We start from the raw sequence: 26,600 nt of genomic DNA on the forward strand, positions 1-26,600 counted from the left end.
AGATTACAGAGCCCAGGGTGACCTGGTAAGGTGTGGGACAAAGGGAACAATCAGTAATTAGGTTTAGGTTTCCAGTCTGGGACTGAGAACAGGGTGATAGGGATCTGGGAGGGACAGAGCAGCAGATACCACTTGGAGAGGAACACAGGACTCCAGCCTGTGTTGATAAGGCGCTGGAACACAGCAGGGTGGATTTCAGTTTGTAAGTAAGACTCCGGAACCAGTAGAGCAGGTTTTGTGCATCCAGGTCTGTGGCTGGAGCTGCCAGATTTGAGGGGGTTTAAGAGAAAACCATCCGCCATAGGCCAGCAGAGCAGTAGTGAGAGGGGGCCATCATGCAGTGCCAGTGTTAATTCAAGTCATATCACTTCACCTTTACCTACAGAGAACTTAGCAAATCCAGTTAATGTTTTTTTTTGTTTGTTTGTTTGTTTGTTTCCCCACTTTCTCCGGAGCATCAGCACTGCGCACTCAGGAGCAGACAGCTCGGCTTGAGTCTCCTTTTCTGCTTCCGCTTTCTCATCTGTGACAAGACAGTAGTGATAATCTCCCTTCTCTTTCTTATGAGGGTCAAGTGAGATGACACACAGGAGGCTAGCTCATAAAGAAAACTCTTAGAGCCTGTCTTCCAGGATGCACTCAGACAGGTGCAGCTATTGCACATCAGCACTGGTCTGGGCTCTTGTCTCCCTGCTTGACATTTGATTTACTGTCCTGTCTCTGTTCTCCATCTCTGAGTTCATCTTTTTTTTTTTTTTTTTAAACTTTTATTTAATGAATATAAATTTCCAGTGTACAGCTTATGGATTACAATGGCTTCCCCCCCCCCATAACTTCCCTCCCACCCGCAACCCTCCCCTCTCCCGCTCCCTCTCCCCTTCCATTTGCATCAAGATTCATTTTCAATTCTCTTTATATACAGAAGATCAATTTAGTATAAAGATTTCAACAGTTTGCACCCACATAGAAACACAAAGTGAAACATACAGTTTGAGTACTAGTTATAGCATTACATCACAATGTACAGCACATTAAGGACAGAGATCCCACATGAGGAGCAAGTGCACAGTGGCTCCTGTTGTTGACCCAACAAATTGACACTCTAGTTTATGGCGCCAGTAACCATCCTAGGCTGTCGTCATGAGTTGCCAAGGCTATGGAAGCCTTCCAAGTTTGCCGACTCTGATCATATTTAGACAAGGTCATAAAAGACAGAGTGAGGATAGTAACCAATGATCCTAAGAGTGGCATCTTGTACTGTCTGCCACCAGAATGATTATATTCTGGTAAAGATGACATCCCTCTGATCAGAAGATTTGAGGTCTTTCTCAGTCTTAGCTCAGCGATCATGATTCCGTGTTTTTTTTTTATTTCACTTTCTTCCTGTTCCTTTCTTATATTGTCCCTTAGTTGCAATTCCATCTCTCTTGCCTGTTGAAGAGAGAATGGTTGATTACCTCTCTTGCCTCATAATTTTACCAGGCTCTTCCCAATACCCATTCATCTCTCCAACCTAAAACCTGCTGAAGCAAAATGTTATGTCCTCATGAGCTTTCTGAATGTCCCAAACAATATCCAGACTCTTTAAAAACTTACGTGATAATGCATGAGGCAAAGTTAGGCTTTCTCTGTGGAAGACGCTGTCTAGTGAGTTTGAAAACTTCACAAAGAGAGGCAGGCGCTGTGACATAGTGAGTTAAACCACCCCGCTTGGGTTCCTGCATCCCTTATTAGAGTGCTGGTTTGAATCTTGGCTACTCCGCTTCCAATCCAGCTTCCTGCTCATGCAACTGGGAAGCAGCAGATGATGGATCATGTTCCTGAGTCCTTGCCACTTATGTAGAAAACCAGGATGGGTTTCTACTTATGTAGAAAACCAGGCTCCTGGCTTTGTTTTTGGCCAGCCCTGACAATTGTGGCCATTTGGGGAGTAAACCAGTGAACAGAAGCTCTCTTTCTCTGCTCCCCTCTCCCCCCGTGACTCTGCCTTTCAAATAAATAAATAATTCTTTTAAGAAAAGAAAGCTTCACAAGACGGGGACTGTTGACATTCTTGTTTACAACCTCAGTCCTAGATAGGCAAGTGATGGGCATTAAGTGCTCAGTATACATGTTTCAATGGAATCACCTTCTTAAAACTGATTGGTTTGACTTTCAGCTGTCTGTTTGGTAGTGATTAATTGATCTTGGGATAAGATTAAGCTTCCCTGCCCAGTGCTCACTCTATGGGAAAAGTGATTTTTAAATGTATAGTGGAAATGAATAGATAGTAATTTAATTTTGATTACCACTGACCTTTAAAAGTGAGGCGATATTTAGAGTTTTAAATGTTTATATAATTTTCACATAAAACCTTTGTGTGGCATAGTGAGTGCAGTTAGTATTCATAACAAATCTAAACTTACACATCCATCATTGAGGAACACCAGAATGCTCTTCATGGAAAGGCCTGTGTTCATAGTTTTGGCTAGTGTGGTTAACACCTTTCCTGTAACTGCCTAGGACTTGGGCCTCCTGTGCCACTTGCACTAGCAAACCCCTTTGTTCTAATATGAACCAACCATGTTGACTTCTTGTTCATAAACTATAAACCATCTTTTATCAGTAAGGATTTCTACTGTGCCTTACCCATTTGCATCCTTTCACTTTGAAAATTAATGTACTGTCAAAATAATTTTTTTGTATTTTTTAATGTAGTTTAGGGCTGAGTTTTAAATTTATATAACATTTATGAGGGTTTATCTTTTCAACCTCTTTAAATTGGTTTTAAGAAATAAACATGTTACTACTTATATATGTTTTAAAGCAATAGAAATATGATTAAAAAAACATTTGTAATTTGCATTATTAAGGAATTTGAACTCTCAGTTATTTGAGAAAGTTAGATAGTGTAACCATCTGTTTAACTCTCTTCAATAGCTTGGTAGTTACAGATTAAAATTCAGTGTAGGAAATTAGTCTTTTGTTAATCCTATTGTTATAGATTATCTCATGTCTTTACATGAGTAATTATCTCATGTCTTTACATGAGTAATCTATAGATTTCTTCTCTGTGGAGACCTGAGAAATGAAGCCAACATTTCAGAAACAAATTTTGAGCACAGTGTTATACTTGTATCACCAAATTTAGTTTCAAGGATTTAGAAGTGTCTTGATTACTCATATTTAAATAAATAATAGAAAGTTTTAAAAGATATTTTTGCTTCTAGATTTTTATTGCTTTTATTTCTCATTTTTACACTTCATTTTGCTTTAATGCAAAGTTTTTTTCAATGTACTTATGATTTTTTCCTGCCAATTTTAAACTGTTATAGCATCCTAATATGGAATATCCATATGAGCTAATTGTTAATTCATTGTAGGTATTCATCAAAGTCATAGACACAAATGACCACCGTCCTCGGTTTTCTACATCAAAATATGAAATTGTTATTCCTGAAGATACAGTGCCAGAAACAGAAATTTTGCAAATCAGTGCTGTGGATAAAGATGAGAAAAACAAGCTAATTTATACTCTGCAGAGTAGTATAGATCCATTGAGTCTCAAGAAATTTCGCCTTGATCCTGCAACTGGCTCTCTGTATACCTCTGAAAAACTTGACCACGAAGCCATCCACCAGCATGTTCTCACAGTCATGGTAAGGTGTTTAGCTCATTCTGCTACTTTTTGGTTACTGAAAGGTTTTGTGTGTGTGTGTGTGTGTGTGTTTGAGGGTGATTTTTAATCAATTATAAGGAAAAATCCCAATAAGATTAACAGTGTGTTGATTTTTTTAGGTACGGGATCAAGATGTCCCTGTAAAACGCAACTTTGCAAGGATTATTGTTAATGTCAGCGACACGAATGATCATGCCCCGTGGTTCACCAGTTCCTCTTATGAAGGGCGGGTTTATGAATCAGCAGCTGTGGGCTCAGTTGTGTTGGAGGTTACTGCTCTGGACAGAGACAAAGGAAAGAATGCTGAAGTGCTGTACTCAATTGAATCAGGTATTTTAGGAGCACTCATATTGAGTTTTAACTTTGCACTTGTTAAAATGCATTTTTTTATTTCCTAAAAATAATTCTAGATGTTGAAGCTTTTCTATGTATCACTACAAAAATTGCTTAAATTGTCCTGTAGCTGCCGTGTAAACTTTTAACCTATTAGAAAGCAAAGATAGAGTTCTAATTAAGTTTGGATAAAGTTCTTTGGAATTTACTATGTTAGCATAACATTTAGTAAAGAAAATCTTTATTTGACTGATATACTTGAAATAATAACCATACAATCATTTTCCTCCACAATGTTGATTAACTGCAAAACACACTTGAGAAAATGCTGGCCTAGTAATTTTAACATTTTGCTTTGTAGTCAGAGTATTTTCGGCAGAGCAAGGAATACCATGACAGAGAGCTTACTTTACCCAATGCTAATTGAATCAAATCTAGAAAGAGGGTGTCATGTTCCTCTTACCTCTTCCAGGTTTAGCTTTTAGTTTGTTTGTTTATTTTTTTTCATCCTCACGTACCTTTAATAGTTGTGTTTCTTTCATGGAATTGGGTTGTTGCACTGGATCACAGAGTTAAGAAGAAATACTGGAGAGATTAAGGGGCCTGATGGGTTGGGCTTGAGCAGCAAAGGTGAGGAAGACCTGGGCAATCATTCGAGGTATGAAAGGACAGGATATCCAGAGTCTTGCTATTGATAATGAAGAGGAATATCATCAAGAAACTATCATGGCAAAGTGAACTGTTTTTGTTCCCTCTTCTTTATCCTGCTGTTCACCCATTCTTTTGTCCATTCAATGGATTAATTAATAATTTAGCTCATTTTATGTGCCAGAAATCACATTAGGAGCATTCATACTTGTGCTTGGTAGGTGGAGGTTATTAACATTAGTCCATTCTTATACACGAGTCCTGCCTCTGACTGAAATAGGGAACTGGTTTAGAGCGTGTGATGTTTGCAGTCAGAAATCATTGCTTTACTTTGGGATTTCCCCAGCTCATGCCACATTGAGATGGCACTTTACAGTTTTCCTCAGTGACAGTGGTAGTAAAAGGAATATATTGTCTTTCATTCCTCTATATTTGGAATAGTTTTAGAGAATTGAGATATTCTCCTTAAGTTGACTTTTTTTAAGTTCATAGTTACATATTTAGAAATTACTTCTAGATATTAGAATTGATAGAAGTATAGATTATCTGTAGATTATATAATCAAAATCTGAGGAAATGAAGGATAATTCCAAAAAACCTGTTTTTTGAATTTAACAATTTTTATTTTAACATGCTTGCTATTGAATTTGTTTTCCTTAAAACTACCAACTTGAGTTCATTACTCACAAATAAAAATCTCATCCAGTGCCCATGACTGCAGAGTTAAAATGTAGTATAGTTAGTGTCTTAGATAAAGATAACTTTTTTTCCACTGGTGTAGAAATTTAGCATTTAGAAAAGCAGTACATTCCATTTGTGCATGCCTGAGCATTTCAGTAAAATAATTTTTTATAGACAAACTGGCTGAGTTTATGTAGGAGAAAATGTTAAACTTTCCCTTAGCTTTCACATAATTTTCAACAACTGGGTGGTTAAAATATGATTGTTCATGTCTGAGTAAAGGCATGTGCATTCTTTGAATACTTTCAGCGACTGATGGGATTAGTAATTTGGTATTCTAAGTATGGAACTCTGTCTCCTCTAGAAATGGGTAGTACCAATGGCCTTTTCAAAGGGGAGTAGCATTTCTTTGACAATAATTTTATAATTTTGATAATATAAAAATTATGCTAATAGCCACTTTATAGGGAAACACTACCATTAAAATGCAGAGCTGTGGATCTCTATTCGTCTGTTGGACGAATGTCAAATATTCATACTGCCTTTTTTTTTTAAAAAAGGATTTATTTATTTATTTGAAGGAGTTTCACAGAGTGAAGGAGAGGCAGAGATAGAGAGTCTTCCTTCTGCTGGTTTACACCCCAGTTGGCCGCAATGGCTGGACCTGCACTGATCCAAAGTCTGGAACCAGGAGCTTCTTCCTGGTCTCTCACGTGGGTGCAGGGGCCCAAGGACTTGGGCCATCTTCCATTGCTTTCCCAGGCTATAGCAGAGAGCTGGATGGGAAGTGGAGCAGTGGAGGCTGTGGCTTTACCCACTGTGCCACAGTGCCAGCCCCTCATACTGCCTTTAATAACAGCTCATTGATTATCACCTGCTTCTGATTCCTGTCAGATTAAATTTAATAAAGTTCAAAAGACTAGTGATAAATTCAGTGCATAACACTGCATGTTTAATTAAAAGCAATTTATTGAGTAAAATGTTTGGTTTGATTAGTAGTCTTGAAGGACAACAGAATTCTTTAAAAGATTTTCAGTAACAATCAAGTTATGCACTAGTGACACAGTACTGTACATCAGGCCGTATGATGCTTTCTTTATTTCTTTAAAAATTACATGGTGAGAGCTCTACTTCGAAACAGTTATAACTGGAAGTAGAAGGCACTTGGTAAATGTATTTATTGATGACAATTGGATTTTTCCCCCAAACTTAGCTTAAGTGTTATTGCACTTGAAACCTAATAGAGCTGGCCATGCTGTCTTGTCAGTAGGTTCTCACTGCACATGCACAGCATGTCTACCATAGGAAGAAGCAGACTCCTGCACAGCTCTTTTTTTAAAAGGTTTATTGATTTTGAAAGGCAGAATTAAAGAGAGGAGATAGAGAGGGAAAGACAGAGAGAGGTCTTCCATCCGCTGGTTCACTCCCCAAATGACTGCAAAGGCTGGGGCTGGGCTTATCTGAAGCCAGGAGCCAGGACCTTCTTCCATATCTCCCATGCAGGTGCAGGGGCCCAAGGACTTGGGTCATCTTTCACTGTTTTCCCAGGCCATAGCAGAAAGCTGGATTGGAAGTGAAGCAGCCAGGACTCGAACTCACACCCACACACCCATATGGGATGCCAGCACTTTAGGCAGTGCCTTTACTCACTATGCCACAATGCCAGCCCCTGCACAGCTCTTTTTCATAGGCCCTTTGGGAGATACTTAAGTATATGATATAGCAATAGTTTAAGAGCCAAGCTAATTAGCTTGGTTTCAAAATAATTGCCCTATTGAAAAATGAAGTGGAATTTTAGATTATTTAGAAGTTACTAATATTTCAATTAAAGTGAATGAGTAACCCTCCCTCCCCCCCCTTGCTAGTACTGTCTCTCAGATTCATTCACAAGTCCTGCACATGTATTTCGCTGTTTGATGAATGTACCTATTCGCAGGGTCTTATTCATGCCACTCAGTGGCCCTCGTAGCTTTCCACAGACATGATGTTGCTCTCTCATCTTCGGCTCTGATGATTTCATCTGTATGTGTGTAGAATCCGTATATTACATCACCATCAGGATTCTTATTTAACCTTCTTGTTATCAGTGATAATCCCAGAGCCATTTTTATCAGAATCAAGATACTCCAGATAATAAAGACTCTGTCTGAATTTCACATGGCTTGGGATAAGCAAAATTGGAAAGAAAAGGCAGGTGAAGAGACAGAAATGACCAGGCTGGATCGGGAGTTCCAGGCAGACATCACTGTCACAGTCACACTCAGTAAGCAGGGCTGTTCAGGTAAAGCCTAAATGAATGAACGGGTGGAGAAATGGTGAGAACTGTTCCAGGAGAGGACGCACCAAGAACAGAAGCCCTAAAAAGAGGCAGTGCTCTCCTGATTGAGGAGTGATGAGGCTGCCAGTGTGGCTGGAAGGCAGCAAGAGAACAAGTTGTGTGGAAAGTCATGTGTCCTAACGTTGTCAGCAGTGTGGCAGGTGGACTCTATCCATCCTTCATTTGATGCCTTGTGTATCTGAAGCCTTACCGGCAGCATAAGATTTCAGTATACAAAATATGAGAGAAATACATGTAGATAAGGGAATGTGAAACATAGATCAGCTGCTTCGTTATTAGTATAGACATGGGAAAGTCTGAGGGGCAGAGATGAGGACAGTTGCCAAAGATTACGCAGTCTGCTGTCAGGCCAAACAGACAATCCGTCACAATTTTAGAAGGTGGGATGATGCATAGGTAGGATGAGAAAGGGCTCTTCAAATTCTGATGACTGCCTAAAGCACAGCGACAAAGAATCTGAACTCACTGATTCTCACAAGTACAGACAGGCCGGAAATTAGTGTCTGAGCAGCCTGGCAGAGGCAGTGGGACCTCTTTCACAGGCTAGGGTTCAGTTCAGAGCTTCCGGGCCTGGAGAAAGCCTGTGCCTCATCCCTGTGCTGACTGAGGCACTGCCCTGGGGCCTGGATGCGGAGCCAGGCAGACTTAATGAAAACCAGACTAGGTCTGGCCTCAGAAAAAATTGTCATGGATTTTTGGAAAATGTATTAAAGGAAGGAAAAGACTGTTAGAGGAAGTGTTTATTGTTAATGATGTAGAGGAAGGACTGCTTGGTTAATCCCCTGGATTGCAGACCACACTAAGTAGGTTTGGTCTGTGTAGTGCCATACTGATTGCAATGCTAGAGGAAGGAGAATTGGAGAATACAGTTAAATGGCGAGTGAACTCTGTTTTGGGTAAGTGTAATTTTTCGCATGGGAAAAATAAATTCAGTGCATGCTTGTTTATCAGGCAGGAAAAGGATTGAGGGTTCTGGATCTACCAAACCTAAGGACCCTCTGATTGCTGTGTTCCATCCAAAAAGGCTGTAGAGAACTGCTGGATTTCTTCCAAGAGATTTCAGTTGATATATAAAATGGAATTGTTGTCGAGTACATTTGCAGCTAAATATGTGGTATAGCCTGGAAACGTTAAAAGAAAAGCAAGTAAACAACGTAGCCTACATCATTGTCAGCTCCAGCACTGCTGACATTTTTGGACCAGATAATTTTTTATTGTTGCGAAGGCTGCCCTATGCCTTGTAGGATGTTTATCAGCATCCAGTACATCCTCTGCGTCTAAGCTTTGATAATCAGAAATGTCTGCAGACATTGCCAGATGTCCCCTTTGGAGCAAAGTTGTCCCTATTTAAGAGTCATTGTCCTGACAAAGACTAGGAAGGCAATATTGTTGAAATCTTCATAACTGGGGTGGGTTCCACAGACTTACTCATCTTTAAATATTTAAAATAAGGAAGAATTTTTTGAAGCCTTATTTAAATTGTGTTAGTGAATTGAAATCTTCTCTTTCATAGCAAATAAGAATTTTGAGAGTTTGCAGATGATACATGCTGAAAATACAATGTATTCCAGAAAGATTTTGAGGTACTCTTGGGAAATTACTGAACTGGCTAAAAATGAAAAGAGTTGAAAGTTTCATTCAAATATTCTTATACCATGAACTTCAGTAATATTTAAGGATATTTTTACTTGTTTCTGTTTGTCCTTCTATTATTTCTTGTATTTTTCTCTGATATGTATTTTTTTCTCCCCTTCCCAGGAAATATTGGAAATTCTTTTACAATTGATCCTATCTTGGGCTCTATAAAAACTGCCAAAGAATTAGATCGAAGTAACCAAGTGGAATATGACTTAATGGTCAAAGCTACAGACCAAGGCAATCCACCAATGAGTGAAATGACTTCTGTGCATATATTTGTCACAATTGCCGACAATGCCTCTCCTAAGTTTACATCAAAAGAATATTCTGTTGAAATTAGTGAAACCATCAGCATTGGGAGTTTTGTGGGGATAGTTACAGCCCACAGTCAGTCATCAGTGGTATATGAAATAAAAGATGGAAACATAGCTGATGCTTTTGATATTAATCCACACTCCGGAAGTATCGTCACTCAGAAAGCTCTGGATTTTGAAACTCTGCCCATTTATACATTGACAGTACAAGGAACTAACATGGCTGGGCTGTCCACTAATACAACTGTTCTGGTGCATCTACAGGATGAGAATGACAACTTACCAGTTTTTATGCAGACGGAATATATAGGACTCATTAGTGAATCAGCTTCAATTAACAGTGTGGTCCTAACGGACAAGAATGTCCCACTGGTGATTCGAGCAACTGATGCTGATAGAGAATCAAATGCTTTGCTTGTTTATCACATTGTTGAACCATCTGTACACAAATATTTTGCTATTGATTCTAGCACTGGGGCCATTCATACAGTACTAAGTTTGGACTATGAAGAAACAAGCATTTTTCACTTTACTGTACAAGTTCATGACATGGGGACACCACGTTTGTTTGCAGAATATGCAGCAAATGTGACTATACATGTAGTTGACATTAATGACTGTTCTCCTGTGTTTTCCCAATCATTGTATGAAGCGTCTCTCTTGTTGCCAACATACAAAGGAGTAAAAGTCATCACTGTAAATGCTACAGATGCTGATTCAAGTGCATTTTCACAGTTAATGTACTCCATCACCGAAGGCAACATCGGGGAGAAGTTTTTTATGGACTACAAGACTGGTACTATAACCGTACAGAACACAACTCAGTTAAGGAGCCGCTATGAGTTAACCATTAGAGCTTCTGATGGCAGATTTGCCAGCTTTACTTCTGTGAAAGTTAATGTGAAAGAAAGCAAAGAAAGTCAGCTAAAGTTTACCCAAGATTTCTACTCTGCAAAAGTTATGGAGAATTCTACTGAAGCCAAGACATTAGCTGTCATTACTGCTATTGGGAATCCAATCAATGACCCTTTGTTTTACCATATCCTGAACCCAGATCGCCGATTTAAAATAAGCCGCACTTCAGGAGTACTGTCGACCACGGGTATACCATTTGATCGTGAACAGCAGGAGGCATTTGATGTAGTTGTAGAAGTGACAAAAGAGCATAAGCCTTCAGCTGTGGCCCACGTTGTTGTGAAAGTTACTGTAGAAGACCAAAATGATAATGCACCCGTGTTTGTCAACCTTCCCTACTATGCTGTTGTTAAGGTGGATACTGAGGTGGGCCATGTCATTCGCTATGTGACTGCTATAGACAGAGATAGTGGCAGAAATGGGGAAGTGCATTACTATCTCAAGGAACATCATGAACACTTTGAAATTGGGCCCTTGGGTGAGATTTCATTGAAAAAACAGTTTGAACTCGACACCTTAAATAAAGAATACCTTGTCACAGTCATTGCAAAAGATGGTGGAAACCCAGCTTTTTCAGCTGAAGTCATCGTTCCAATCACTGTTATGAATAAAGCCATGCCCGTGTTTGAAAAACCTTTCTACAGTGCAGAGATTCCAGAGAATATCCAGATGCACAGCCCAGTTGTCCACGTACAGGCCAACAGCCCAGAAGGGTTGAAGGTGTTCTACAGCATCACAGAGGGAGACCCTTTTAGCCAGTTTTCTATTAACTTCAATACAGGAGTTATAAATGTCATAGCTCCTCTGGATTTTGAGTCCCACCCAGCATATAAACTGAGCATCCGAGCAACTGACTCCTTGACTGGGGCTCATGCTGAAGTCTTCGTTGACATAATAGTGGAAGATATCAATGACAACCCGCCTGTGTTTGTTCAGCAGTCTTACGCAGCAACCCTGTCTGAGGCATCTGTAATTGGAACATCTGTGATTCAAGTTAAAGCAACAGATTCTGATTCAGAACCCAATAGAGGAATTTCATACCAGATGTTTGGAAATCATAGCAAGAGTCATGATCATTTTCACATAGACAGCAGCACTGGTCTCATTTCACTAGTCAGAACTTTGGATTATGAACAGTTCCAACAGCATAAGATTTTTGTAAGGGCTGTTGACGGCGGCATGCCCCCACTGAGCAGTGATGTGATTGTCACTGTGGATGTCACTGACCTCAACGATAATCCACCACTCTTTGACCAACAGGTTTATGAAGCCAGGATTAGTGAGCATGCTGCTCATGGGCATTTTGTGATGTGTGTAAAGGCCTATGATGCAGACAGTTCAGACAGAGATAAGTTGGAGTATTCCATTCTGTCTGGCAATGATCATAAGAATTTTGTCATTGACAGTGAAACAGGGATTATCACACTCTCAAACCTGCGCCGGCACACCTTGAAGCCATTTTACAGTCTTAACGTTTCTGTTTCTGATGGGGTTTTCAGAAGTTCAGCTCAGGTTCACGTAACTGTAATTGGAAGCAATTTTCACAGTCCTGTTTTTCTTCAGAATGAATATGAAGTGGAACTAGCTGAAAATGCCCCCTTACATACCCTGGTGATCGAGGTTAAAGCAACCGATGGGGACTCTGGTATTTACGGTCACATTACTTACCATATTATAAATGACTTTGCCAAAGACAGGTTTTACACAAATGAGAGGGGGCAGATATTTACTTTGGAAAAACTTGATCGGGAAACCCCAGCAGAGAAGGTAATCTCAGTTCGTTTAATGGCCAAAGATGCTGGAGGAAAAGTTGCTTTCTGCATCATTAATGTTATCCTTACAGATGACAATGATAATGCACCACAGTTTCGAGCAACCAGGTATGAAGTGAACATAGGATCCAATGCTGCAAAAGGGACTTCGGTTGTCAAAGTGATTGCGAGTGACGCTGATGAGGGATCCAATGCTGATGTCACCTATGCCATTGAAGCAGATTCTGAAAGTGTCAAGGAGAATTTGGAAATTAACAAACTCTCTGGTGTAGTAACTACAAAAGAAAGCTTAATTGGCTTAGAAAACGAGTTCTTCACTTTTTTTGTTAGAGCTGTGGATAATGGGTCTCCCCAAAAAGAATCTGTAGTTCCTGTTTATGTCAAAATACTTCCACCAGAAATGCAGCTTCCGAGATTCTCAGAACCATTTTATACCTACACAATTTCGGAAGACACGCCTATTGGCACAGAGATAGATCTCATCCGGGCAGAACATAGCGGCACCATCCTTTACAGCCTGGTCAAAGGGAATACTCCTGAAAGTAACAGGGATGAGTTCTTCGTGATTGACAGACAGAGTGGGCGGCTGAAGCTGGAGAAGAGTCTTGATCATGAGACAACTAAGTGGTATCAGTTTTCCATACTTGCCAGGTGCACTCACGATGACTCTGAGGTGGTGGCTTCAGTCGATGTTAGCATCCAAGTGAAAGATACCAACGACAACAGCCCGGTCTTGGAGTCCAGTCCATACGAGGCATTTATCGTTGAAAACCTGCCAGCGGGAAGCCGTGTCATCCAGATTCGGGCGTCTGATCTAGACTCGGGGACCAACGGCCAAGTCATGTACAGTCTCGATCAGTCACAGGGTGTAGAAGTCATCGAGTCTTTTGCCATTAACATGGAGACAGGCTGGATTACAACTCTGAAGGAACTTGACCACGAAAAGAGAGACAATTACCAGATCAAAGTGGTTGTGTCAGATCATGGTGAGAAGGTTCAGCTGTCCTCCACAGCCGTCGTGGATGTTACTGTCACAGATGTCAACGACAGCCCACCACGATTCACAGCAGAGATTTATAAAGGAACTGTGAGTGAAGATGATCCCCCAGGTGGTGTAATTGCCATCTTAAGTACCACTGATGCTGATTCTGAAGAGATAAACAGACAGGTTACATATTTCATAACAGGTAAAAAAATTCAGATCAAATGGTTTAATTTAAAATTAAACTTTATTAGAAATATAAATTCTGAGGTGTGAATTTTATGGAAGTTGGAATGGAAAGTGGTGATTTTTAGTTACAGTATCTAAAATAAGTGGAAATTATATCCTGTATTTCAGATTCTTAGCAGAGTTAACAGTTGTTTTATTAAGCATTATTTTTTATGGCTCTGTTGAACTTTATACTTAATACATAGTAGCAGCACTAAAAAGAAATAACTGTAGAATAATAAATTATTGTTGAGTCTTTATATTTTATTTGCTGTATATTCTATTTACCTTTTTTGTAAATAGCAGCTAATCTATGCCAAATTTAAATTAATAATTTTAATCCTTAATTTTTTGAAACCATAACATTGTGTTTCTTGTTTACAGTTTAATTTTCTTGTTACCTGTTTCTCCTTTTATTTCAACAAATTTCAGTGTCATATTCTGTCATTGATTTAATAGGAGGTGATGCTTTGGGACAATTTGCTATTGAAAATGTGCACAATGAATGGAAGGTCTATGTGAAGAAACCTCTAGATAGGGAGAAAAGGGACAACTATCTTCTGACCATCACAGCAACTGATGGCACATTTTCATCAAAAGCTATAGTTGAAGTGAAAGTACTTGACGCAAATGACAACAGTCCAGTTTGTGAAAAGGTAGGCCCCTCTTTCCTAATGTGTGTGTAATAAATTAAATTTCTGTCTTAACCCTTTCAATAGGACTATCATTTGATGCTGTGCTGTAATTAAAATGTGTTTCATGTTATAATTGCTTACTGTGTAAACAGAGGTGTTAAATGGGTGAAGACTTGAAAAAACGTAACTTTTGAGGAATGCTAAATAGGGCAAAAAAACTCATTCTAAGAAACTGTAGATTGTGGTCAGGATTACATGGTATCTGACCCTAAAAGTACTCTATAAACTCTTCACGGAGGGGTTTTCTATACCTAGGGAAAAAGTGATTGGGGGAGAGAAGCGGGGTATTATCTCTAACAGATCATTTTGGGGGTACTTTTTGTACACACTAGAGAAACCAAGAGGTTAGTCATACGGCTCCTGCTCCTTTAAAGGAGCTCATCATTTAATGAGAGAACAAAGTATAGAGCAAAGAAGGGCTCTTTCCCTCTGAGGCTTAAGTTGAGGATGTGACGGGAGTAAACGTGGTCACTGGAGCTACGGGGAGAGGAAGAGCCAAGCAGAGACAAGGCTTAGGCTGAGGTCTGAGAGGGAGTGATTAGATGATCAAGAGAAGTGAAAGGACAGGTGGTGTGAGCTGTAGCTGCAGATGTGGGAATGGTGACTTGGTTTGCCAGAAGTGGAGAATATGTCATGGGAAAGAAATTTGGAGAAGAGAGCAGTGAAGCTTCATTCCAGGGAATGTTTACTCTGTCCTAAACAAAATAGATTCTTTGACTCCTTTTACATTTCAGAGATGGAGAGGACATGAACCAAGAGTTCCTTAATGAAGTTCATTTGGTGTTACTTTGTCCATTATTTAGATAAGGAAGAGTGAAAGGTAATAGGACAGACAGAAGTGACAGAAGGAATAAAAGGAGAAGCTGGTAGCATTCAGTCCCTGCCCTGTGTGACAGGCTGGCAAGTGTACTGAGTTAAGGCTGACTTTAATATTCACTGTGAGAGTGTTGGAGAAAGACCCCAGCAATGACAAAGATAAGCCTGGAGGGGAATTGGTTTTAGAGGAAGTATATTGAGTTTCATTTCAGATTTGTTCTTTTTAAGGTAATGAGATAATGAGTTAAACTGTTTTTTTAGAGATGGTAAGATAAGGATGGATATTAGGGGGAAATATGTAAACTTGGCAGTTTCTATAGATAGTTGATAATTGATTTATTTGAGATGTTGTCAACAAAATGAGGGAAAAGAGGAGATGGCTATTTCCAAAGGGAGAGGGAAGCAGAGACGGAAGGCAGACAATGACACTGAGTGCCATTGAGAATGAAGGAGGAAAGAGTTTCTATGAGCTAGGGTGACAGGCAGAGTTGTGACATCACTGGAAAAGATGGGTGAGACAGGTGGCAGACCATTTGGGTTCTGCGACTGACTTGGAGATGGTAGTGCCAGGATTGTGATGTGCATGGACACCTGAGTGGGATTCAAGAGGATGCGTTAATGAAGAGTGAGCTTGGGCTAGCCAAGAAGGTGGAAAGTGAAGGATGGAAGAAGAATGGTGAAGACTTGGCCAGGTGGAAGGGAAGGTGATGGTGAAGAGGGACAGAGGAGCTGGAGAAGGCTGCATGGCCAGGAAGCATGAAATGTATTGTAGCTGTGGAAAGTAACAGCTGCTCTCACCGAGATGCCTACTGAAGATTCAGCCATGAAGGCGAGGGGCATCTGAGGGATGAGGAGCGAATTTCAGATGTGAATATGTACCTCTTGTGAACATGGATTATCAATGGGAATAGATTACCTCTTCTAAAAACCAAATGTGTATATATCGTCACTTTTCACCCCTTTCATATTATTTGGAACTGATACCATAGTTTTGGGAATAACAAAAGGACACTAGATATTTGAAGTCATCAGTGTTGCAACATGTTCTATATCATAAAATATAGCTCACCTGTAATTGAACTTCTGCTAAGAAAGTAAATTCAGGAAGCTGTTAATCTATTCCTCTTAGGGTTTCATTTATGGCATGAGTTCCTGAATAATTGGAACTGGAAACAGTTGTTGGTTAAGTTTGAGAGTTAGGGCAGGTGTGAGGAAAGGAATCAAACAGTAACAGCAGGGCTTGAGCCTTGCCTGTCCTCTTTGGGGAGTCAGAGAATCTTTGTTTTCTCTCACAACACAAAGATTACTTCTCTCCCAACCAAAATTATTCGGTGGTACATTAGGAATAATCACATGCAATAGATTCCTATATTTGAAAATAAGTGGAAATGGTGTAGCAAGTATTTATTCTGTCTAATTTCTAGGTAGCTGAGGAACACTACTTAAATTTTGTCCTAAGAATTAAAACTGAGCTAAAGATGAAACCGACTCAGTGGCATACTCAGTGTTGAGTTGGTTAAATGTCCTGCCAGTCTCCTTCAGGGATATAGTGTTGGGAACTGTTTGCATGGCTTTTCCTTGTTTTCCTTGTGTCCTGCATGAAAAATAGTTTTAAAAATTCTTTGGTTTTTAATTTCCCGGGTTTTCTGTGGCCTAAGTTAAATGTCTTTTTCATTATTTCTTTGACAGCCAGGCTGACTTTTAATGTTTTTACACTAACGACATTGTTTGGAATCTTTCTAGACTCTATATTCAGACACCATTCCTGAAGACACTCTTCCTGGGAAATTGATCATGCAAGTGTCTGCTACAGATGCAGATATCCGTTCCAATGCTGAAATCACCTACACGTTATCTGGTGCTGGTGCAGAAAAATTCAGACTAAATCCAGACACAGGTAGTGATGTGGATTGACACACATAATTGTGTATTTTAACAAAATTATGTAGGGGGGGGTGATTTTAGATCATATATAAAATTTTAAATTACATTTTATCTTTTTCAAATTTATTCTGATGCTTTGGAATTGATATTTTAAAAATCTAAGTAGTAATTGAGATTGTAAAATTTAGGGTGAGGTGGAAAGTGTAACATTGACAGTATTGCTACTTGAATTGAGGAGTTGAAATTTAGAAATAGCTTCTAAACTTTTTTAAAAAGATTCAGGCATTAAAATATATCGCATACTTTCTGTTTTATCCATCATGCTGTCTACTCTTAGCATATTTTCTTGAATTTGTGAACATAAATTTATAGTTTTATTTTCATAAGACAGAATTCCTCATTTTTATTCATTTTTAAATTGACTTTTGTTTCTCCTGCAATTTTGTTGAAATTGGGATCAGCTAAGTTTTCTAATATTAAGCCTTTGAATTTTCCTTCTGAAGAATTAACTATGAACTTATGAATCCAATTTTAGAGAATATTAAAAAATTATTTGTTAACTTAGGTAGTTTTTCTTTTTCAACACTGTATGTAATATAAGAGGCCCCTGGCCTCAGATCTGTATGGCTTTAAAGAGCTAGCCTGGCAGGGTTTGAAAAACTGCTTGTAGTCCTTGTCTAAGCCTGCTGAACAGGGGTCTGTTTTCTACCTGTTGTACTCTAGTGGAGCAGTAAGCCTGTGGCTATAAAATAAATTAAAAATGTGTTATTTCAAAGTAAGGAAGGTAGAAAGGAGGATGGAGAGGGAGGGAAGCATCATTATATTTTTAATATTCTATCTATGAACTATGTGTTCCCTTTATATTATTAAAAAAGAATAAAGGAAATAAAGAAGAAACAATCTAGAACTCAGTGTGCTTCTGCAGCTGTGAGTCTTGACACTGGTGACACTGTGCTCTGGAGGAAAGCTCTCACTCTGAAAGAGAAAAAGGGAAGACATAAGATGCACAGTTGCTGTTCACATCTTAGATTTCAAGTGAATTCACTTACTTTTGTTTGTTTTTAGGTGAACTGAAAACATTAGCCCCCCTTGATCGTGAGGAACAAGCAGTTTATAATCTTCTAGTCAAGGCCACAGATGGAGGTGGAAGATTTTGTCAAGCCAATATTGTGCTCACGCTAGAAGATGTGAATGATAATGCACCTGAATTCTCTGCTGATCCATACACCATCACTGTGTTTGAGAACACAGAACCTGGCACACTGTTGACGAGAGTGCAGGCCACAGACGCAGATGCAGGTACCCTGTGGAAGTGTGGGTCCTAAGACTGCCCACTGAGATCTTGGGAATTTCTGTGTTGACACATATCCCAGATTCAGCCTCTATAACTCTTCATGCATGTTGAATAGCTAATCATGTGGGTAGAATGAAGTCATTAGGATACTCAGGTGTTTTTTTTGTTTTGTTTTGTTTTGTTTTTTTAATTTATTTATTTGAAAGACAAAGTTAGAAAGGGAGAGACAAAAGAGAAAAAGAGAGATCCTCCATTCATGTGCAATGGCCAGTTTGAAACCAGGAGCCTAGAACTCCATTCAGGTCTCCCTTGTGGATGGCAGAGACCCAAGTACTTAGGGAGGACATCTTCTGTGCTTTCCCAAGCTCATTCGCAAGGAGCTAGATCAGAAGTGGGGCAGCTGCATCTTCAACCTGTGTACATATGAGACGCCAGTGTCACAGGTGGCATCTTCACTCACTGTCCCACAACACCAGCCCCTCAAGTCAGCTTTAATGAGTGTTTATAATCTCGAAGTTGCTCCTAGTGACCATACTGCGTCAGGTATTTATGGTGGCACTAAAATCAGTGGCTTTATTAATTAATATGGAGATTAATTATTGTTATTTTGTGAATAAACCACTGGTTACATAAAGAAGTTTTGATATAATAGAAACATACAAACAGATACTGTAGTATAAATTTCATAAATCTTTCAAAATTTTTTATGAGGAAAATAAGACTAGAATATACATTCATACCATTTTCATAACAGAATAAAGTGACTTCTTTGGACATACTAATGCTGAAGGAATCAGAAGAGTGGTAGAAATGTTGCTTTTCAAATAATTATCACTGAAGCTCAATAGTAAATTTCAGTTTAAAAAGTCTGTTAGGTACTATAGTGTGGGCACCTGTATAAAATAGCCTTACCAAGCCAGAAATCTGTGAAATAATTGTTTTAATTCAGTACATTGCTAATCTAAAACTTTCCTTTTTCCAGATCATATTCATAAGAATTTTTAAATGTGTACTTGCACATTCCCTTTTTTAATTAAGTTTAAATTCAGTGGTACAAACCCTTGTGATGTGATTTCATGTCTCAACAGGATTGAATAGAAAGATTTCCTACTCACTGATTAACTCTGCTGATGGACAGTTCTCCATTAATGAGTTATCTGGAATTATTCAGTTAGAAAAGCCTTTGGATCGAGAGCTACAGGCAGTGTATACTCTTACTTTGAAAGCTGTAGATCATGGTTTGCCAAGGAGGTTGACAGCTACTGGCACTGTGGTTGTATCAGTTTTGGATATAAATGACAACCCACCTGTGTTTGAATACCGCGAATATGGTGCCACAGTGTCTGAAGATATTCTTATCGGAACAGAAGTTCTCCAAGTGTATGCGGCAAGTCGGGATATTGAAGCAAATGCAGAAATCACCTATTCAATAATTAGTGGAAATGAACATGGAAAATTCAGCATAGACTCTAAAACAGGTAACTACTAAATAAATGAGAGGAAGCCCTTTGTCTATACAAAAGTAGATTTGCCTTATTACTTTACCTTTTATGAAGTGACAGTTCACATATATGTCAGTAGATGTCCTAAAAAGGTAGAAGTCAAGTTTTCTTTTTTGCTGTTATTTGAAGTGGGATTAAAAGTGATTTTAAAGACTTAAGACTATAAACCTAGTTAATAAAATACATTTCTGGCATATCCATTATAAGCTACAAGCAAATTAACTTAAAATATAAAACTGCAGCATTGTATGCCATTGGTTGAGTAATGATGTGTGGTGTTGCAAGTTAGTAAAGATAAGAGCGGGTGATAGTAGGGGACTTGCGTAAAAAATGTCTTTGTTCCCCCATATCAAATTCCTGTGAAGGAGCTTCCCAAGTGAAACAGTGGGTTCACCTGTTTGATCTTGGTTTCCACAGTGGATATCTGATAGCTGATTAAATTGACTTCTTTATAATAGTTATGTATGTAACAGTTGAGATACTTCGAATCACACAGAAAGATTATCTACAAGGTCGAAAGTGATAGGACCTGCTGACTTTTGCTGCATAAATACTTTTGTAGTCTAAAATAGCTGTGTCTTTGAACATTGTAAAAAAATTGCTGCATTCGGATTTTGTGACTCCTGTGTCCTGTGTGTATCGTGTAAAAGAATAGATGTCTGGTGATGTTATTTTAAAACATTTTTAATAGATATCATGCAGTTGCTATTTTTAGGGCTCTTTTACCCCCTTCTCTTTTTGATTAGGATGAACATAATGAAGTGAATTGGAAAGACATTAAAGGGATTGTGAAATCGGAAATTTCTAAGACTAAGACACAATAAGTAAAGGGATTTTTTTAAAAGAGATTAAATAAAAGGATATATATTCCTATTTTAAAAAATATGGAAAGAAAAGGAAACTAAAAGGCACTAAAGAATTTTTTGTTTTTTGTTTATTAAACTTTGGTGAAATGTTGTTTAGAAAAGATAGGAGATAAAATACATAAATGGTAAGTGAACTTTGGAAGTAAGAACTGAGTTTGTTTAGCAGTTTCAGTTATGGTAGGAAAAAGTGTTGCCTTTATAAAGTATTGGGGAGGTAATTTTGATTTTCTTTACAGGGGCCATATTCATTATTGAGAATCTGGATTATGAAAGCTCTCACGAATACTACCTGACTGTAGAAGCTACTGATGGAGGCACACCCTCATTGAGTGATGTTGCGACTGTGAATGTCAACGTAACAGACATCAATGATAACAGCCCGGTGTTCAGCCAGGACACCTACACAGCCGTGATCAGTGAAGATGCCGTTCTTGAACAGTCTGTCGTTACAGTGTGTATTTTCTCTCTGTGGTTCTCTGGATAGTTTTAAGAGCCTTGAATAAAATTAATCCAGTTTTTAAATTGACCTTATTTGAAAAAAATTTGGAGATGAGAAAATAGTTTTTAGTCTATCAACTACTGACTTTATTATAATTTTCTTAAAGTAGATGCTATATTTGAAATTTGTCTTAACAGACTCCTGTGCCACCTTTAGCTGTCTCCTAAACAGAAGTGTGACATTTTCTAGGTTATGGCCGATGATGCTGATGGACCTTCAAACAGCTATATCCACTATTCAATTATAGATGGCAATCAAGGAAGTCCATTTACAATCGACCCTGTGAAGGGAGAAGTAAAAGTGACCAAACTTCTAGACCGGGAAACAGTAAGTGATTAAGTTTGGTTTATATTGTTTACAGGGGCTAAGTGTGGTCGTGCAGGAGGTTAAGCGACTGTTTGGGATGCCTGCATCTCATATTGGTGTGCCTGGTTCGTGTCCTGGCTACTCTGTTCTTCCGATCCAGCTTCCTGCTCATGCATTCTGGGAAGCATTGGATGATGCCTCAAGTACTTGGACCCCTGCCACTCACATAGGAGACTCAGATTACTGAATTCTAGGCACCTGAATTGGGGAAACAGCAGTGAGAATTGAGTGAAAAGGCAAATGAAGAAACTTTGTGCAGGAAAAGTTAGAGTCCCAAAGCTGTGATACGGCCCTGCCTAGAAAGTGGTGAGTCAGAGGTGGCTTGATTTTCTCCCGTCTTGCTGTTCCTGGGTAGTACCATGAAAGAGAAGCAGGAACACTATGAGGCAGAGACTCGTAGGGGCTGGGAGAGATGAATGAATGCGGGCTTTGGTAATGCTGCTTTTTACAGGAAAATAGCATTCCAAGGAGGATCAGTCAGCCGTATTTGGAGCTGTTAGGCAGACTTAGACACCTGAAACCTGGTAGTGTAGGTGTGGGCCATAGCCTGGAGAAGACCACAGAAGTGGCCTCGGTGATTGAGATGGATGTGAGCAGGTGAACTGAGGTAAGCCCTGCTGACCCTCGTCCAGCCCTCTACCGCTGCCTGCACTCAGACTCTCCCAGAGGAAGGAAGAAACTGCCTCAGAGCAGCAGTGCACTGAAGAATTGAAGGGAACCTTGGCTTTAGAGAGTAAAGGAGGTTGACCATAATGAAGCAGATGATTTCAGCAAAGATTAGAGGAATTTGGGCAGATGGCGTTGAGAGACCTCATTAAGGTCTCAATTCTGTCATTTCCTTTCAGGCCTGTTTTTGAGCAGGGACTCGCCGAGAGGCTAGGAAGCATGACTGCTCTGCCTGGCGTTGCCTGTGCTTCTGGGCAGAGTAGTGATTTTGGATGAAGGGCGGATCCTGTAATAGACTTGTATCCACTGGGGGATCGCTGAGGAGATAGCCTGCGGGATTTCCCAAGCTGCTGCACCCTCAGAACCCCCTTTGATTAGAGTGATTTGCAGGGCTAATGTTCTGCAGTGCATGCTCTGGGATTTAGCCATCGTTTTGACTTCTTCCACCACTTATTCTGGAAGAGAGCTGCCCGGGGAACTGCCCTGAGAAAGAAGCGATCTCACTTGTCTTCATTTCTTTTGTAGAAAATCATAAAGAGATAATCTTGAGGGATTTAGGCAGTGGAGTTTGGTCCAAGTGCAGAATCAAGACGGGTCTGGAGTATCCTGAGGTATTGGAAATGAGTCACCATCCGAGAGAGAGACAGAGACAGCTAACGTCTGCTAGTTCTGGCGAAGAGTGTAATTTAGTCCCCGGGGAAAGCTGCCTTCCATATTATTACTCATCTCAAATGCTGAAGCAACAGCCTTTGAAATAGCAGTGTTAACATTTTTTTTTAGATACTTAATATTACTTTGTGGCCTTAATTTCTGTTAATATGCAAAATTTTTAACATAAAGCACTTTTAACAAAACGAACATGTTTTTAAGAGGCATCAGAGAATCTCATCATCATTAGTAACTTTTCCTTTTGAAAAAATGCCTGTTCTTTTCAGTACACTTGGTTGTAGGGAATGACCTACTTTTGGGACACAGCAAATAGTGGCAGTTAATTGGGATCTGCCTTCCAGATTGTTAGGCAGACACTTCTGGTTTAAACCCTATGCATTGCTTGTGAAACAAACATGCATTCTCTGTCTTTTCCCTGGAAAGATTTCCGGTTACACACTCACGGTTCAAGCTTCGGACAATGGCAGTCCACCCAGAGTCAGCATGGCAACGGTGAACATTGATGTGTCTGATGTCAATGACAATGCCCCAGTCTTCTCCAAGGAAAACTACAGCGTAATCATCCAGGTGAGCCTGGGCTGCTACACGGCTCGTGGGACGCTTTGGAAATGAGCCCTTTCGTTCTCCTCGGTTGCTTGTGTGAAATAGCTTGCTTTTCCAAAGGCTACTTTTTAGAAAAATAGGAAAAATAAAACTAAAGGCGTTTCTGTCAATATTTAACGATGGACATTTTCTGACAGCTCCCAAGCTTATATCCCTTCTTTTCATGCTTTGGTTTCATGCTCACTGTCCTGGGAATCGTAAGCTTGTTTCCTGGTCATATGTTCTGCCCTGGTCGTTTTCCCTCCTTGCAACTTCTTCCCTCCCCTCTTCACCACCACCCCTGCTGCCCCACATTGCTCTCACACACACCCCCTCCTCCCTGGCCCTGTCTTTTGTCCTAGCTCCTGCTTGCCCACCGACCATCCCCTTCCCTCCGCCTCTCTTCTCTTTCAGGTGGAGCAGCTTTGTTTCTGTGTATTTTTGTTGTTGTTGTTACAGAGAATGCACATGTGTCTCTTGCCATTTGGTTGTGTTGATTTTGCCTTGTTTTTAATTTTGTGCAGGAAAACAAGCCTGTGGGCTTCAGTGTGCTGCAGCTAGTGGTGACAGACAAGGATTCTTCTCACAATGGCCCGCCCTTCTTCTTTTCCATTGTGAGTGGAAATGATGACAGAGCATTTGAAGTGAGCCAGCAAGGGGTCCTCTTGACTGCAGCTGCCATCGACAGGAAGGCGAGGGACCACTACCTGCTGCGGGTGAAGGTATTTCAGCTTTCTCTGTGGGTTTCTTGTGGCTTCCTGAGAAGAGCTGCAGGTGGCAACTTCCTGGTCGTCTTTGAACACCTCACCTTTCATGAAAAAACAAACATTTATAAAGTGCTGGCCTGTGTTTTTGTCGCACTGCACTTTGAGGGGGCTCACTCATTCATTTGGTTACTTTGTCAGCGACATTCAGGGAGCTGGGCTTCAGTGGGAATTAGTGATAGAGCTGTAAACAAATGATTTGTCCCTTCTTGGATTTGCTTCTGCTGTGGAGAAATGCATTGCTTAACACTGGAAATGCATTGTCAGGCGATGTTGTCACCATGGAGACATCAAAGTGCACTTACACAAATCTAGATGGTGTAGATACATCACTCAACTTGGCTTCTTGATGCAATTAAGAAATGTAGTAAACCCAAGACTAATGAGGAAGGGTTGGCACTGTAGCGTAGTAGGTTAAGCCTCTACCTGCAGTGCCCACATCCCAAATGGGTGCTGGTTTGAGTTCTGGCTACTCCTCTTCCGATCCAGATCTCTGCTAATGGCCTGGGAAAACAGTGGTAGATGGCCCAAGTGTTGGGGCTTTCTGCACCTGTGTGCGAGACCTGGAAGAAGTTCCTGGCTCCTGGCATAGGATCAGCTTAGCTCTGCAGTTGCAGCCATCTGGGGAGTGAACCAGTGGATGGAAGACCGTCCTCCCTGTCTCCCCCTTTCTCTGTCTGTGACTCTGCCTCTCAAATAAATAAATATAAGGAAAAAGAAAGACTACAAGGCTAGTGCTGGCATAACATGGTTTAGTATTTTACAGACAACTTTTTTTCTATATATAAGACAAAGGAGTACTCTGAAATAACAATAAAAACATTGTAAATACATAATCCATTAACATAGTCATTTATCTTCATTGTCAAGTACAGTGTACTAATTGTACCACATAATTGAATGTGGTATACTTTTATATGATTGACAGCACAGAAAGTTTGCACCAGTATCACCACAGTATGATTAATGTGAATACTGTGTTATGTTGTGAGTGTGGCTACAGCATCACTAAGCAATAGGGATTTATCATCTCCATTATAATCTTATGGGGCCATCGTCATATATTCAGTCCATCTTTAATGGAAGAATTGTTACACATGACTGGAATCATCTAGCAACGGTGATGTTTCAGAACTTGAACACTGTAAATATATTTATTAAGACATAGACAAAAGTGATTTCCTGTTTCTTTTCTCATAGGTGGCAGATAATGGAAAGCCACAGTTATCATCTTTGACATATGTTGATGTTCGGGTTATTGAGGAGAGCATCCATCCTCCTGCAATTTTGCCACTGGAGATTTTCATTACTGCTTTTGGAGAAGAATACTCAGGTGGCGTCATTGGGAAGATCCATGCAACAGACCAAGACGTCTATGACACTTTAACCTATAGTCTTGACCCCCAAATGGACAGCCTCTTCTCTGTTTCGAGCACTGGGGGTAAGCTGATAGCACACAAAAGACTAGATATAGGACAGTACCTTCTCAACGTCAGTGTAACAGATGGAAAGTTTACAACGGTGGCTGACATCACAGTGCACATCAGGCAGGTGACACAGGAGATGTTGAACCACACCATTGCCATCCGCTTTGCCAATCTCACTCCAGAAGAATTTGTTGGTGACTACTGGCGCAACTTCCAGCGAGCTTTAAGGAACATCCTGGGAGTGAGGAGGAATGATGTGCAGATTGTGAGTCTGCAGGCCTCTGAGCCTCATCCACATCTGGATGTCTTACTTTATATAGAGAAATCAAGTAGTACCCAGGTTTCAACAAAACAACTTCTGCACAAGATTAATTCTTCTGTGACTGACATTGAAGAAATCATTGGTGTTAGGATCTTGGATGTATTCCACAAGCTCTGTGCAGGACTGGAGTGCCCGTGGAAATTCTGTGATGAAAAGGTGTCTGTGGATGACAATGTCATGTCGACACACAGCACGGCCAGGCTGAGTTTTGTGACTCCTCGCCACCATAGAACAGCTGTGTGTCTCTGCAAAGGTAATGCACATATGTCTGTGAACATAAGTGTTACAGATGACATCATGTGTGGCCTTCTGTGGTGACCGTGGAAGGTCATTTTCTTGAAATTCCTGTTGTCTCCCCTGTCACAACATTCTTTTCTTTAATTAAAGAGGGAAAATGCCCACCTGTTCGCCATGGATGTGAAGACCATCCTTGCCCCGAGGGATCTGAATGTATCACTGACCCCAGAGAGGAGAAGTACACCTGTGTCTGTCCTGGAGGCAGATTTGGTCAGTGCCCAGGTGAGAACTCAATGATTAAGCTTACATTTATTTTCTAAGAAGTCACTTTTTTTAAAGTTTTTCATAATTTTCTTCTTTATTAGAATCAAAAAGCATTGTATAATATGTTATAACAAATCAAATGTAGAAATGAAGAGGAACAGCAATAACTTTTCTTCCTGACTCAAAATGACACCCTTGCGTTTGAGGCTTGTGTCCTTGTTCGGCATCATCCGTGCTTAC

The 26,600-nt window shown here is 39.9% G+C and overlaps 1 protein-coding gene across 5 annotated transcripts in view; it reads left to right on the top strand.

Moving 5' to 3' along the window:
- Positions 1-26,600, top strand: part of FAT1 (FAT atypical cadherin 1) — a 125,735-nt gene that overhangs the window by 83,276 nt on the left and 15,859 nt on the right. For all 5 annotated transcript variants that reach the window (XR_009868171.1, XM_062212777.1, XM_062212780.1 and 2 more), the window contains exons 8-20: positions 3,363-3,638; positions 3,778-3,988; positions 9,417-13,484; positions 13,967-14,163; positions 16,762-16,915; positions 17,968-18,201; positions 19,285-19,674; positions 20,801-21,015; positions 21,253-21,390; positions 23,188-23,331; positions 23,871-24,068; positions 25,311-26,112; positions 26,247-26,378. Coding sequence is in view for 4 of the 5 variants with exons in the window: in XM_062212777.1 (XP_062068761.1) it covers positions 3,363-3,638; positions 3,778-3,988; positions 9,417-13,484; positions 13,967-14,163; positions 16,762-16,915; positions 17,968-18,201; positions 19,285-19,674; positions 20,801-21,015; positions 21,253-21,390; positions 23,188-23,331; positions 23,871-24,068; positions 25,311-26,112; positions 26,247-26,378 (7,159 nt within the window). In the remaining variant the exon portion in view is untranslated. The remainder of the gene's footprint in view (positions 1-3,362; positions 3,639-3,777; positions 3,989-9,416; positions 13,485-13,966; positions 14,164-16,761; positions 16,916-17,967; positions 18,202-19,284; positions 19,675-20,800; positions 21,016-21,252; positions 21,391-23,187; positions 23,332-23,870; positions 24,069-25,310; positions 26,113-26,246; positions 26,379-26,600) is intronic.

Source organism: Lepus europaeus, chromosome 16, assembly GCF_033115175.1.
Source record: "Lepus europaeus isolate LE1 chromosome 16, mLepTim1.pri, whole genome shotgun sequence".
NCBI classification, from domain to species: domain Eukaryota; kingdom Metazoa; phylum Chordata; class Mammalia; order Lagomorpha; family Leporidae; genus Lepus; species Lepus europaeus.